The 16,434-nt window shown below is 34.3% G+C and overlaps 1 protein-coding gene across 6 annotated transcripts in view; it reads right to left on the bottom strand.

The window, feature by feature from the left end:
• Positions 1-264: 264 nt before the first annotated feature.
• GTPBP1 (GTP-binding protein 1) overlaps positions 265-16,434 on the bottom strand; it is a 57,733-nt gene continuing 41,563 nt past the window's right edge. For 3 of the 6 annotated variants that reach the window (XM_067098508.1, XM_067098505.1, XM_067098509.1), the window contains 2 exons: positions 9,082-9,173; positions 1,828-7,050 (listed from right to left, as the gene is read on the bottom strand). In XM_067098508.1, coding sequence (XP_066954609.1) covers positions 6,852-7,050; positions 9,082-9,173 — 291 coding nt within the window. In that variant the 3' untranslated portion in view covers positions 1,828-6,851. Of the gene's footprint in view, positions 1,758-1,827; positions 7,051-9,081; positions 9,174-16,434 lie in introns of those variants that run through there. The other 3 variants (XM_067098506.1, XM_067098510.1, XM_067098512.1) reach the window with 2 other exon arrangements.

Raw genomic sequence — 16,434 nt, 5'->3', positions numbered from 1 at the left:
AAAATGTCTAATCCTTCAGGCCAGCCCTAGGAGAACTGTTAATCAGCTCAGTGGTCTGGTTAAACTAAGGTATACTTAACTTTAAGCCACAACTCAAACAAGATCAGCCTTCCTTTCTGTTATCCATAATCTACTGATTTTCTATCCTCTCTCGCTTTCCAGTCACTAGGCTAATTCATCTATTGTGCAATTTTTCTTGTCTTGATTTTTTTTTTTTTTTTTTTAATGTTTCTTAGTCCTGCATTTTATTTGATATCTGTGACCTTTTATTTTTCTCATCTAAGTTTGTTTTTCGAATGACTATTGTAATTCACTGGACTGTATCAGTTTTAACACTACGTTTTCTTCCTTTCTGAGCAGTGTGTTCTTATTGATGGTACCATAGTTTATAAAAAAAACAAATATTTTATTCTCGAGTGAGACCTTTCTTTGATTTGTACTTTACCAGTATAAAATTTTATGCTTTGGTGTTTTGCCTCTATTTTACGTCAAAAACGGCTTAGTGTGTTGAAGCCGAAACGTCCCAGTAGAATAAAAATGTTGACTATGGCACTTGTTTGGCTGTTCCTGATGGGGATCAGATTCCCTAGGAATCAATCTCTAGCAATCATCGTTATAACTGTAATTCTGTTATCAAAATTATCATTATTATCCACATACATAATGCAAAGATGAATGGAATGAAAAACGGGAATGAACAAAATGAAAACATAAGAATAACCTTGTCGAAAAATTTTACCAAACTTGTTTCAGTGCTAAAAATTCCATGAAGATTTAAAAGAGGCTGGTTTTATATCAAGTGGACTGTATGCCAGCACTGGTGGCCCCTTGATTTTAAGAAGCCCATAAGAGCAGCAGGGTGTTAAAAGGTATGGACAGGTCAGCTTATGGACTGATGTACGAAACTGAACAGAATTATTTGAAGGCTCCATTCATTATGAATGAGATATAAAAAACTAACATAAACTAAAATGAAAAATACTGATAAACATTATACATACATTAATAACACGAATAAAAAATATTAAGAATATTGACAGACATAGATGTAAATAAATACATAAATTAATAAAATAATCAATAAGCAAAACCAATACTTTTTTGGTTGAATCTGACCTTGACAAATGACCACACAAAGTGAAACACTTGCCAATTTTGTTATCATTATTACTCATATTATATTAACACTAAAACAAAAGCATATCAAAACTAAGGCTACACTTGTACCAAATGAAATGTCACTGACCTTTCAAACACCAAAAGAATTTTTCAAAGGCTTTAAAAGCAAATGCTGAGGCCAAAGATCTGCAATGCTAATCAGTTTAAAATTGGCAACTATTAACCTTATGGACAAAGGCCTTAAGGGTGAAGAATGACCCATCAGGCTTCCAAGGATGGAAATCAAGGTCATACTGACTTGATCAGTTGATTGGGCATTTTTTTCCTTTTACTTACCTTTCATTTCGATTGGCGTAATCCTATTGACACATTGTCTCAGACTCTTCATTTCCTGGGATGACAAATGATCTTGTCCAGCAGTTCAAGATTTCCATGTCAGTGTCAACTCCAAGAAAACTGGGATACCTTATATCACTTATTGCTTATATATCTAACAAAGTTCCTGAACAATATTAAACCTCTTCAGAGATGATCAATCTCAACTTCATGTAAATTTGCAAACTTCAAACTGACATCTCTTGTAAAATATGCAAACTTCAAACTGATATCTCTTGTAAATTATATGGCCTGCACACTTCCTGCGAATATAATTAAACTTACATGAAAACTCAAATTACGTTTTAGAAAATGGATAATAAAAGACACAGAAAATTTTAAAATATTTAATTTTATCACATCGTACAACCGTAAGTTGCAATCCCTATGCCTAGATAAAAAGGTAAAATATTCACTCGGATAAAATAAATACCAATCCTAGCCAGTTTTTGGGCATGAGTGCCCTAAACAGTTCATATCTTTCTTGCTTTTACAAAACCCTTAAATACTCCAGAAAAAAAACAGCTTGTAATTCTGATTTCAAAATATCTATGGCCCTACCAAACTCGAGAAAAAAATTGTCTGTTCTCTTAGCAACACACCTTTCTCACTGCAGCATCAATAAATCATTTACTTTACCTCTGTATCTAAAAATACAAGGAAGTGATGTGGCCTGGGACACTTGATACGTGTCTGATAATGGTGTGTCCAGGTAGAAGAAGAAATAAAAGGATCTTTCATTTGCTCTCACTTTCAAAAACAAAGCTTTTTTTTTTTTTTGCTTCATTGTACAACAGTGCAATTTAGATTAATGAGATCTTTGGATAATCTAGTGTTAGACTGTAAATTCCGTGAGACAAGACAATGACTCCGCTTTACAATATACAAGAAGCACAGCAATGTGTTGGAATAAACAACGAAATTAATGACATGTCTGGCTTTTATTTTGTGAACTTGCAACTGGCACACAGTTCTAAATTCCAAATTGATTCCAAACCAATTCCAAGTCAATTACACAATGATACACACTGACTAATTCCACCAAAGGCCCATGAACTCTCTCCTCGAATATTTTTTGCTGAGGTCCACTATGAATCCAAGACAGTGAAACACAATCACTAAAGAAATAAAGGCTATCAAACATAAATAAAGATTGGCTCTGTGAAAAAACGAGGAAAAATTCAAGAGAAGAATTAAAACAAATACAATTAAAAAAAAGGTTATGCAGTATGTATATAACATATAAATTGCAATTGTGAAAAATATTGCACTAATATAATTTAATTATTGTTATCAAGTAACTTGATATGACCACTGAGCTTAAATTTTTAACTCAGATCACAACTGCTTCGATTAAACCACAAGAAAATTTTAACAACTTCAGTGTCATATACTTGTGTAATCAGAAAAATTATCAAAATGATACTCTGCAACTCTGTTGTCATGAAAGACCTACTGTGAGTGAAACGTTTGATAAAAGGAAAACTCACAACTTGTCAATCTGATGTGACTAAAAAGAAATATGAAAAAGTCATACTAATCAGATTTAGCACAGAAATTACGCAACGATTAAATTCTCCAACAGATTTTGGAATTCTGCTACTGCAAGCAATACCAGGTATGATATAACTAAATTTGATGCTATTTAACGATTAAAAAGAAAATCAAAACAAACTACAAGCACTTGCATTCTGACATTTCAATTTTCTACTAAACATCTGCACAAGCTCAGGTAATTTTATGACAGTTCTTCCATATCTCCTGAAAGAGTTCAAAGATGATCCATGATTGCATGAATGGTAGATGCTAAAAGAAACCCAAGTTATCAAGAATGATTTCTGGAAATTCTTTCCCAATATAATTGCCAAAAGCAGCAAGATCCCACGATAATATCTGGATCACAATCGTCTATAAGATTTTTACAATAATGTTTAAAAATATTTTCTAATTACCATTATGGCAAAATAATCAGAATACTTTTTCAAATTATTAGAGGACATTCATAAAAATTTACAATATTTTATTATATACATTTCATAGTTTAACCAGTAATACAAAATTAAATGGATGAGATTATCCTGGTCTCCGATGAATAATAACAGAATTCCAAAATGCAAGAATCTTGGGAGAATTATACTGAGGCATTTATTATTCAAATGAAAAAGGGCATCTTAATGACCATTCAATCACCATCAAAAACATTCTGCACAACACTCCAGAGTATTCATCATACCAGTTTGATAGATATTAGAATTGGTAATTACTGTCTTCCATTTACCAGCAACAGACTTATCCAACGCAAGACCTGTGTGTGTACTAGGCTACTTGGTGTAACAGACATACAGTACTATAATCACACATAAACTGCAATGTGATTCATACTATGCATAATATCATCTTCCTGCATAAATTTACACTGGATTCAAAAGTGTAAAAAACATAACTGCAATTGTAATTATACGCTGAAATTATGACTGATTAGAATATAATATGATTTAAATCAACTGAGCAAATTTGCTCAAACTCCCCCTTTACAATAAACATGCAAAGAGTTATAAATAATGTCATGAATCAATGGCTCAGAAATCATAAGAACTGAATCAACTGAAGCTAAACCAATCATATGGAACAACAATGAACTGTACCTATGAAAATGTGAATATTATTTTAAGGTTCTACAGGAAAAGCAAAGCAAAACTAGATCTAAGGACAGGAGAAGACTAGCTATTGTAAATATATTTTAACAAAATCAGTGCCAAATTTCCTTCTGAGGCTATTTAATGATGATCAAAATCCAAAAAATTAGATGAAAGTCCGAGGCTCAAAAGAAAAGCTAATATCTTAAAAACCGACATGGTTAGGTCATGTGAAGAGATAGGATAAGGACACTTGGTCAAAACAGCAATAGCAGGACAAAGACCTGTAGGACAACACAGGAAAACATGAAGAAAAGGAACAGAAGAAGACCTAGACCTGACAGGGATTCATGCAGAAAGAGCACATGACAAAGAAGAACTGGGAAAAATAATGTTTTGTCCGACCATACATGGAAAGAGGGATGTAAAACATTTACGAAGAGCTGGAATCCATATTAGCTAATGTATCTTTATTTTCTTGTTCACTAAGCACCACTCCTAACAACTCTGGAAACATAAAAATATGGTCACTACGGTTCCACCACCTACCACTGGTAGTGTATAATAGAAAAAGGAATATGACCTGATAAGGAAAGAATTTCAGACACATCTGAGATCATTTACAATTAAAATGAAGTAAAAAAAGTATACCTAAATTCAGAAATAAACTGCATCAGTTATTGATTCTTTCTGTCACGTACGTACAGTAACACTACAAAATCACTACGCAGTTGGTGGACATTTTTTAACAAGGTCCCTAAATGAACAAGCACTCCACTACTTGGCAGTTTTATGCCAAAGAGTTAAATGAAGGAAAAATCACATTAACACAAAATGAAGGAACCATACTGGACCATTTTCACCTAAATGACTCACTTTTGCCATTTTCTTCCATTCTCTTGTAAACAACACAAGAATACAACAGTTTGACATAATTAATATCCCTTTGAATTAATTAGCATACTGTACTTTATTTACTGTACTTAGGTTCAGTTAACTTGAGGAAACAATGTTTTGTTACATTTTCAGACACCTCTATATAGTAATAAACAATAGTAATCAAAAACATGGTCAATACTATTCATAAATGTCAGAAATACCTGTTAAATTAATAATTCATTATTGTGATGTTTTTAATTTTTAACTGGAAAAAATCCCAATATTGTTTCCACTACAAAGGTAAGATGTTAATAAATTTCTTGATGATGAGAGACCAACTTCTAAAACACAACAAAACAAAGAATCTTAGCATTTAATTACGCTATAACAAAATTGACTAGCATAAATTCGTAATCTAAAACAAGAGTCAACGGAAAAACTGAAATCCTCAAGTTTAACTGGTTAAGTATTAGCCATGTCAACAGGAAGAAGACAATCAAACCTTCCAGACCAGTAGAAGGCAGGCTACATTTCAAGTAAGATTTTACTTTATATCCTTTCAAACCAGTAAAAGCACGTCTATAATTCCAGTAAACCTTTGTTTATTAATGGACAACTTTTCATTTATCAATATCATTGAAAGGGAATCTTCCAAAGATAAGAAAAAATCATCCTTGGGTATCTTTAGAGCATCAAGGATTGTTCCAGACAATGAAAAACCATATTGTATTTCATATCCTGTAAAGCAATCATCAGAGTTAACTAAAGTGAAGTAACATAAAACAAAATATCAAAAAGGAAATGAAAACTTAGGTCAAAATCAGAAAATGTATCTTCTGACATCTGTAAGCCAATTAGTTTAGACTATATAGAATATAAATCATTCAAAACTTGGCTAATGGCATTCCCAAATCTGCTTTGCACAAGATAATAACTTCATGGTTTTCTTAGTGCTCTAAGTATAAAAGAATCATTCATACAAACTTTAATAATGAAAAGAAAAGGCCTATGAATCAAAAACTAGAATTTTTTCAGATGACATCAAACAGCTATGGCTTCATTTCATTTGAAATAAAAAAAATTACATAAATAATAATAATAAATTACAGTAAGTGTTCCTACAAGATAGGAGAAGTTAAACAATAAATCAAATTAAAGAAATCTGAAAATATAACAGTAAAATAAAAAAAATCAAACAATATATACTGTACTGAAGTTTAAAATGAAAACTGTTTTCCATTTAAATGATCCCCAACTTACTCTCCGAAGTGTCTTCACTCAGAAAGCACATAAGATTGTCACATGAACCTGACACAGCCTGACACAAAACTGCAGCGAACCTAAAACTTTGAAAATAAAATATCCTAAGTAAGCACTTAAAAAATTATGACAAATTTGATAATGCACTGAGACCTTCATACGTTCACTGCATACAGAATTTATTAAAAGATATCACTCTTTCAGACAACTTTTATATACTGTATGTATCTGGGACTTCGAAACGTACATATTCCGTAAAATGCCAAAAAACATCATGACAATCGTCCTCTTGACAGTCCATACTCTCATCCAACATCAATAAAGTACAAGTGGCAAGCAACAGAAAGTAAATACGATCCTTTTCAAAAATCAGGTAACAACTGTGACTCATCAGAAACAAAAGCCTTAGATGACAAACTTGATGAAACGAAGAGTTAGATTCAACTATAAATGGACCTAAAGTGGACAGTTTTCCAAGACAAATTTCAGTTTATACACATTTTGCTGTGCAAAAGAAAAACATAGTTTCTTTGAATTTAGCCAGACATGAATTTTCAATACCTTTTACTGTAATGGGAGGGTTCACACAGACACTTGAGCTGCAGTTCGTGGCGATTTGCAGCTCTCTGGCCTTGGCTGAGTCCCCACTGCAGAATTTGGAACTGAGGTACCACTAACAACAGGAGGTACTCCTGAAGCTGGAGGAGATGCTGCTGCAACTTGGGAAGTGGGACTCTGCAATCCAGCGTTGCCAACTGCAGCATTGTTATTCCCTCTAGATCTGCAACACAGGAAAATTCTCAATTACTATGATGGTAATCGATAACAGGAGATCCCAACTTTCCTAAGATTAAAACACTAAAACAACAATTAGTTTCTATTCTAGTGTTCACCAAGTCACGTTATTAGTCTTGAAACTGCATCCTTCACAGTCTGAGTGCCAATAATGAGTGATTGAAACAGCCTACATTACTCACTCGCTAAGAAATGAACTTATCATGCTGCAGTTCACAAATTAATCCAGTCATGATGGGACACTAACATGATTGTCCTATAGACAGGTAAAGTAAAACTGGTTTGTGATGTTCAACGATGTATGTATAAATTTTTTCAGAGCAGTGTAGCTGAGTACTTTTAGGAATCTACAAGTACTGTAATGCATTTACCTAAGTGAGGGAGTTATATAATCATAGACTCATTTGCTAAAATAGAGTGAACTGATTAAATGAATCTCCTATTAAGCAAGTGTTGAGAGTTTTACCACTAACAAATGCTCAGTGGCCCACTGGGCAAAATAGACAAATTGGAGTCTCATAATTGCACAATACAATTTCAACATTATGACATGCATGGATTTTATACTTGTCAGCTAAGAAACCAAGAAGTTTTATCACACAGAGCATCTCCAAAAATATGACTTAATAAGGAGCACAAGCACTTTATTATGAGATTGTTGTGATGTGTTCTTTCATAAAAGTTTATGGTTTAAATTTTGCTTTATTTCTAAATGTCCTCGATTCCAACTGATTTCTGTATAAATTGTCCTTTTCCTCTCTGAATATGGTAATTCTATCCTATGGTAACAGAAATGTTCTACCTTTTCCAAAATATAGTCTTTTCACAACAACACAGTGCTTCTCCTCCCTCTCTTCCCCATTTCCTGTTCTTGAAGATTGCATAAAAAATCTATACTCTATGCTTTCCATAAGCTTAATTTTGGCTGGACTGATTTTACATCCTCTTCTCTCTATTCCACACTTCTAGCCTTCAAACACTAAAACATTTCTTAGACTCAACACCAGGCTTCAATACATACTTTGCAAAGGACTTTACTACTTAAGATATCATCCACTCTTGTAGCTTATAATGTCTTATACATGTATAACTGAAAGCCCAAATATTAACACTTAGAAAGTCCACTACCAGATTAATAACCTAGGCATACCCAAAATAAAATTCAACAGAGAATTCTGAAACATTTTTCACTAAAGCATGTACAGTGCTTAACCAACAATAATATGAGCCCATACCACCCCAAGCATCAAATGCAGACATAACTGCCCTGATGGAGGCATTACCGAGGATTGTGAGTTATGCCTCTTGAGTGCATTTTCTTCACAGGAGTGTGCAAAAGACTACTGGTTATCTAAGGGTACCTAGAGACTCCCAGCTACATCAGTTACAAAAGAACCCTGAAATTCAAGGTTCCTTTCAAATATTCAATTTCAAACCATTAATCAAAAGCAGTTTTACTGTGAAGACAGTGAGGCAGTAATGGTTATAGAAACATGTCCAACAAAACAAAAGTTTGGATTTTGTTATCTAACAGTACTAAAAGGGATAAACTGAAACATTTTAAGCCATATGGTATTGTAATATTAACAAAATATGAGCAATTTTGCCTCTGATACTGTAACAATAACAAAATATGAGCAATTTTGCCACTATCACTGTAGTGAGGTAGTTTCTGAGCTATGAACTCCTCTCATAATTTTCAAAAGCAGTACCAATATGATTTTACCTCTTGATGAAATTTCACAGCTTATCAATGAGTACTTCAGACAGTTTTAATATAACCTTCAGGGCACTCACCAATTTATAATATGAGGATCACAATTACAAGCTTCCATGTCTCCAGTGATTTGTGGCTTTACAGTCCCCTGTGATATACTCTACAAGTCTGCCCAAGATCCAGATTGTTGTATTTAATAAAACCCCAATTGTAGCATGTACTCGTAACTAGTCCGTTGAAAGAAAACTATGTTCTACTATGGGATGCTAATTAAATCATTAAACAGACAGGGACACAAACCTGTGTTTACCCCCTCGTCGACTACGCTGTTTCTTACTGCCCCCATAACCGCCCCCTGGGTGCTGCACCGTGCTCCCATCTGCACCCCCTGCCTACAATGCAGTAGAAGGATCATCAGTAACTTGTTACGATCCACGACAGCTTGGCCAAAAATACTAAAATTTCTGGTCATAAAGAAATTAATCTATTCACTAATATTAAGGACATGAACAAAATTTATGCTATATAAAGCAATACTGTATATCCTTGGCAGTGAGACACTGTTTCCCTATATATTCTTAAATGCCATTCTCTCTACTGTATGAATTAGCTGAGTAATACACTAGAAGAACATTTCCATGGAAATGTGAATGTAATTTACAACAGAAGTACTTAAATATGAAAATCAAATTCATGTGTTCAACAAAAGATTCAGTATTATAAATGTATAAATTTACATGCTCTACATCCAAATACAAAATATGGCCAAAAATACCATTGTCTTGATAGAAAACATTTCCTCTCAAGTTGTTCACATGGAAAATAAACAAATTAGATAACATCATACAAATTACAAAGAACATTCATAAAACATCAAGGTCTGAATGAATTATGGATTCACACATAAAAAATTTCATGCATTCATGCAGAGATCTAAGTCTTATCAGGTATTTCTTATAGCAGTCTATATGAAACCATAAAAAAAGACAATAAAGCAGACCAGAATAAAATATACTGTATTTGAACCTTCTCTTCCTTTAAGATATGTAGACTTCCTTGGTTTTGTATGGATATCAAAGATCATAACTAAATAGCCAACTGTCCAACACAATCACAGCTCCAGTAAAGCCTTGCCACTCCAATCCACATTAAAAACTTCTGGATGTGATCCTTAGTAACTGCTTGTAACCTTTTACATGTCAACAATTAAAATACAAATAACATGAATGCGATCACAGAGAAAAGTATGAAATACTTATAAGTGGGGCAAGTGAATGAATGCATAATTAAATATATTCATCCTACAGCAGGAACTGGTGGTATACAAATAATCCACTTGGAAAACTACAACTACTCTCCAGACGTATAAAATGGAAAAAAAAGGCCTCAATACAGAACCACATATGGAACAAATCACCACCTGACTCTGACACATTCCACAACTGAAATTTCCCATTCCTACACACTTACTTAGTCTGAAGCCAACATAAGGCAGTCTTTAGCGAACGTGCCACAAATTTATTTTGGCATTACTTGTGAAGACAGTGGAAGAGTGCCCCGGTGGGGTGCATATACACGTAGAATTAAGTCTCTAGAATAAATATGCAAAGTCCAAGAAAAAATGTTATTAAACTACTATACCAAATCATCAGATTTAGGAATATATTTAGAAATCTATCAAGTCATACTCGATTATGTCCTAATCATTTAAAAGGGGTCACTGTTAAGCAATTCTACTGAAGTTCTTAATTCACAGATTTTAAACAAACTAACCAAAAGAGAAAAAGACCACCTTTGTAAGTCTTCAGACTTCCAATAATTATCGGATACCCTCCATTCTTACTTTCCTTCTACATGCTGTTTACAACACACCTCCAACTTCATCCTTGTAAAAGAGACAAAATCAGTCATCACCAAATAACAAAACAGTGAAATGGTAATTAAACTCAAACTCAAAACAAATGAACAGATATTCAATACAAATGACAGGTCATGAATTCCATAAATAGTGACAACTAAAGTTACAAAAATTACTCAAAAGGAAACGAACTGTATCAGTATCTCACCATCATAAAACACAAATGCAATACACACTACAAACACATCACTCAAATAATGAACATTACCCTATCAAATGATTACAACTCTCACACTTAATAATCAGAGAGATTTAAGTCTTTTCTTTTTGCAGACAAAACTTTCAAATCTAAGTAATAAACACATTAACCTAGATACAGATCAGGTATCCATTTCTATACCATTCAGTATGAATCAAGAGCTATCAAAAAGTTCTGAGCCTATCACACTGCAAATGATGGAACAAAGTACAGGTATGCAAGCAAAGCAGCAGAGCATAGGTGAGCAGTAACTTTAGAGAATCTATACAATACATGACGTCATTTAATCATCAATAGAACCAGTGCACACAAGTTCTGGAACTGCATGCACAAACTCATTAGCAGTTTGACTGTGGATAGAAAGCAAACCTCAAATTCCATGTCTAACCCTTGAAATGTCTCAGTAAGCATAAGACAATAAAGTACTGAGCCATGGAAGATGCTCTGAGTGACACTTTGCCAGATGACCATTCAAGAACACATTCCCAAGAAGTGTCAAGGTTATTAAATATATTAGGCCACAACACATCTCTTGGAATGTTTTGGGGTGTAAGAGGAAGAACATCCAACTTGCCCCTCTTTACTTCCTACACTTGGCTCCCCGAATTATCTTCCTCTTCTCAAAGCTGGAGTTAACACTGAAGGGTTGCAGCTGACACCAAGGAGGGGTTTCAAAACAAACTGTAGATAGCTCTTAACACACACCAACACTGGGACTTTCTAAAATTGTTCCATGCATGGCAGAAATGCTGAGAACAGTGTACTGGTGCATAAAAGGTTACTCCAAAGGTGATGCAGACAAATCTATATCAGGTATAGTCCATATTTTTTGTATGCATGCTCTCAGAACTTCCTTATAACAACTTGAAATTGGAAAAAGAATTTAGAAGGTAAAAACAAATTCATGACCTGACCTTGCGACATGATTACTTCACAAAAGAATACTTTTTACTCCTATGTCATATCATTAAGTGGGTTGTGGATTTGTTGAGGTATGATCCCTTCTTGGGAAAAAAAAAAAAAAAGTTAATTTGGTGTATCTTCCTAAATCAGTATTTGCTATTTCTCAGTTAAGCACAGGAGGAAACAAGAACACACCTACAAGAACCAACAAGAGTTACATTCAATATCTCATGCTGTTTATTAACAAACAAGGAGTTAAAAGACAAGAAAACTTATACTAACATTACTGACTACCATTCACCTTGTGTGTCCACTCACCATGCTCATTGCAGGAGCTATAATTTCAAATTATAATACCTCCCAACAGCTTTTGCAGACAATCCCACAATGCAACACTCAACTTACACCTTAAGTTTCTTTTTTGTTCAATAATAATGGCTTCAATTTCCTCACACAATTTTTTTTTACATTAAACAGCAGCACAATACCTCATACACTGTAAGCCTAGTCTACATAATCAAGAGAAGAAGCTTGATGTAGCACTTCCAAGCACTTAATGGCTCAAGATTCGTTTTATTTCTGCTATCAAAACATCTGAAGTCCCAGAACTTGATTTTCTGTCAATCCAAACATTTGAGGGCTGTTACTTACTTTTTATTTTGTATTTTTGATAGCGTAGTTGCTTGTTTCGTCCTCAAGGTCTACCAGAGATCCATGGTGCTCTGGTAGACCATGGAAAGTAACTCCTTGAAGACTCAACAGCGACTACCAAAAATAGGTTTTTCCTATGTCAAAACCAGTTGTTTTTTTATATAAATATTTTTTTTATCCCTTTTCCCCATAGGGCATAAACTCTGACAAGCAACCAACAATGTGGCATGTGCATCATACTGTCAACATATATCAAGGCCCTATGAGAGCTGAGAATTTTAGGTATCCTTTGGATTTGCTCAATTTTCATCCTTCCTATTCTGTTTCTTATCCCCTACATACCTATTTGTTTTTTCTATACACATTTACTTCATTCCATTCCAATCATCTTCATTTTCTGACTCGATACATAACATAAAAACAAAGACACATTTAGGCACTACTGTTCTGGGTAACTACTACTTACTATGCTTAAGAATCAGTCAAAAATTAAACAAGAAAAGCATATCCTACATCTGAAACTATTACTGAACAAGATGAGTGACAAAGAGATGGATATAAATGAGCTACTTTTAAAATAAGTAAAGACTATTCGTATAACTGACAATTAACCATTTTCAAACAAATTTACCATACACACACGAATTGACAAACTTTCATTAGTGTAGTAAGATTTTTAATACATATTTCCTGATTGTATTTCATCAGGCTTAGTTTCTGGTAAGGTTATTCAATAAGTTTTTAAAGGAAATTTTACTGGTCTGGATAAACAAGCACCATGGAGCATTGCTCAACTTAATGCAAGTAGAGGCACTTTGTGTATTTCCAGCATGTTCCTTTAGAACTATCCTTTCACCATTTATATTTCTACATCCTTTTGTGACTGCTTTATCTAAGCAGGTCTTGGCCAAATTAAGTAATTCACCCACAAAAAATACAGCATCCAATTTTGTTTTTTTTTTTCATTAAAATCCAAATGGTCTTAATTTCTACTTCTCATGTATGGACAAATCCTTCAGGTGAGCCTTATGAAAGTCTAGAACTCTGGCCTAGTGATGTCAATACAAAGCTATGTGAAATTAATAATGAAATCCTTACATGGAAGCGTTACTTTCCCTTCCAGCTAAGTCACTATCTTCTCTTTTAAACTTCTAACCAAATGCAAATCAATTTGGTGCTTGGTAGAATACCTGTAGCTATCAAGATCTATGGTATTTACTTAGATTACTTCTTGCATAATCCTCATAATTCTGTAAAGATGTCTAGTACCTGTTACAGCTATGGTTTGAATACTAACTTCTAGGTCCTGAAAATCACTCTGCCTTCACCAAGAAGAAAACATTTTTCGATTTTCAACTTCCTTCTAAAATGAAACATTGATCCAGAAGAGATATGGTCTAACCATGCCTGCAATACTATAATGTACATTAGCATGCCCTACAAGGTAAAGGCCATCTACTTCCTCCTAGGATGCTGCCCAAAGCATGAATTACAATAGATGTTTATATCAGCACACTTTGTCAAATACACAACCTGATAAGTAGCAAGAGGACAAGCCAGACTTGTCACATATTAAGGAGTACATGTGGATTAAAGTGACTAAGCAATAAAAGGCAACAAATGACTGGGTATCCATGAAGTCTAGTGATAAAGACATGTTCCATTAAAATGCCGTTGCATCATGCCATCTGGAATGCAGTCTAAACAGATACAGAGAAGACCATCACCAAATGAAATAAAACTTGGAAGACAAAAATCCTGTGTAGCAGTTATGCAACAAAATCTTAATCCAGCAAGAGACATCACTTGTGCAAAACATCTCGGTAAGGGCAATGTTTCGGATATTACTGCATCACATATAAGAATAGGAATAAAAAACTGCATACATTATCTAAAATTCATTATTTGTCAAGTTACTTGTGAAGAAGAAATATCTTGAGGCAGTTAATGATACACAAACACACTGAATTTCTGTTTCAAAGTGACATAAGGGAAATTCAATGTGCAAAAAGAAAATAATACTTTGGACTTTTAACCTTTTGTTCAGCATCTCCATCTCTTTACTCTGATTTTTTAATTTTGACCATAAGATTACTGTATTCCATACTATCAATACTTGTTACTTGAACAAATGACCGTTTGGCCTGTTCCATAAAAATGCTGTCACATCACACATTATATAATAATAACTACAGACTTACTGCAGAATTCCTGAAGCAACAAAGTTAATTCCAAACTCAGAATTTGGCACACACATTTCTACCTTAAAATTCTATCAATATTTCCCACGAAAATCTCCTGACCTCGATACCCTGAAACCCATAGACAAAAAAAATGGCTGAAATCAAAAAGTACCATAATTCTTTTTTCCATCTCTTCTGTGGAGCAAGAGAGCAAGAGGGTTGGGGGATACTACATTTACATTCTTAGTGTTTTGGAACCTTTACATCCATATTGTTGTCTTTTTTTTTTTTTAAATCTTGAAATCTAACCTCAATACTATTACGCACTGTTATTCGTATTACTGTATACTTTTACAAGACTACATAGGTGTTATGTTAAAGTAATGTCTTATAATAATAGTAATAATAATAATACAGTCACCGCAAAAAACTCGGACACCCCCTTTAAATGAACAAAAATCAGAACAATGGTATAAAAACAGAAAATAACAGGCAAAATTTTTGTTTTATTACCTTTTATTCAATATTTTGACATTTCTCCATCATCTTTAAGTACATCTCTTAATCTTTTTGGCAGAGAATGAATTAATCTTTAAAATACTGTGCATCCATTTCTTCTGTCCAAAACTTACTGATCACATCCTTCAACGTGGGCAATGATGTTTTCTCTTCTCCCACGGCATTCAGTCGTCGTTTCACCTAGGACCAGCAGTTTTCTATTGGATTTAGGTCTGGTGAATTACCTTGTGTTCCTCATACACCTTTTTAGCATTATTTGATCGGTGGCAAAGGATTCCATCTTGCATAAAGACTCACATCCCTAACAGATCTTTATAAGGGACAAGTTCGTTCTCTTAAACATTAACATACCGGTCTCCATTCATTGCTGTTCTCGATGGATGAAAATATAAACCACCACTGCCTCTGTATCCACTGAAGCACCGCCACACCATCACGTAACCATGCTGTTTCACAGTTTTGGACCGCGCATCGCGACGGCAGCTTATCTGATCCGAGGGGGCCCTTCAGCTTCCTGCCAGCACTATGAACGATGTAGAAACAGGATTCATCGCTAAATACAACTCTTTCCCAGTCTTTTTCAGTCCAATGCAAATAATCTCTGCAAAATTTCCTTCACTTCATTTTCACAGCCTTAGAAAGGAGGGGCTTCTTTGCTGCAACATGAGACGGGAGACCAAGATCTTTCTGCAAACAATGTTGTACAGTTTTTCTGATACATTACCAAGTAAAATGGAATTTTCTGACTTCAAAATTGTTGCTGGCATTGATGGGTGTTTTATAACAATCCTTTTCATTAGGTTGTCTGTCCTTTCAGTCATCTTTCTTGGTCTTCCAGAGTCTTTCTTCCGTTGCAATGCAGTTTCTATGTCGGCCGTTTTGGCACAGTTGCACCACATGGAGACAGTACTTTTGGCAATGCCCATCTCTTCTGCTATGGCTCTCTTTGACTTCCCAGCCCTCCATAACGTAACAATCTCTGTCTTCTTTACAACTGGATAAGGAGGCAGTGGTGGTATATATTTTCTTCCATTGAGTACAACAATGAATGGAGAGTGGTATGTTAATGTTTTAGAGAACAAACTTGTCCCTTATAAAGACCTGTTAGGGATGCGAGTCTTTATGCAAGAAAGAGCCTCTTGCCACCAATCATATAATGCTAAAAAGGTGTTTGAGGAACACAATATTAGAAGTTGAACTGGCCTGGTAATTCGCCATACCTAAATCCAATAGAAAACTCCTGGGCTTACGTGAAACGACAACTGAATGCCATGGGAGAA

Source organism: Macrobrachium rosenbergii, chromosome 55, assembly GCF_040412425.1.
Source record: "Macrobrachium rosenbergii isolate ZJJX-2024 chromosome 55, ASM4041242v1, whole genome shotgun sequence".
In the NCBI taxonomy this organism is placed as follows: Eukaryota; Metazoa; Arthropoda; class Malacostraca; order Decapoda; family Palaemonidae; genus Macrobrachium; species Macrobrachium rosenbergii.
The sequence above is the reverse complement of the archived record's forward strand: the minus strand, read 5'-3'. Positions and strand labels throughout refer to the sequence as shown.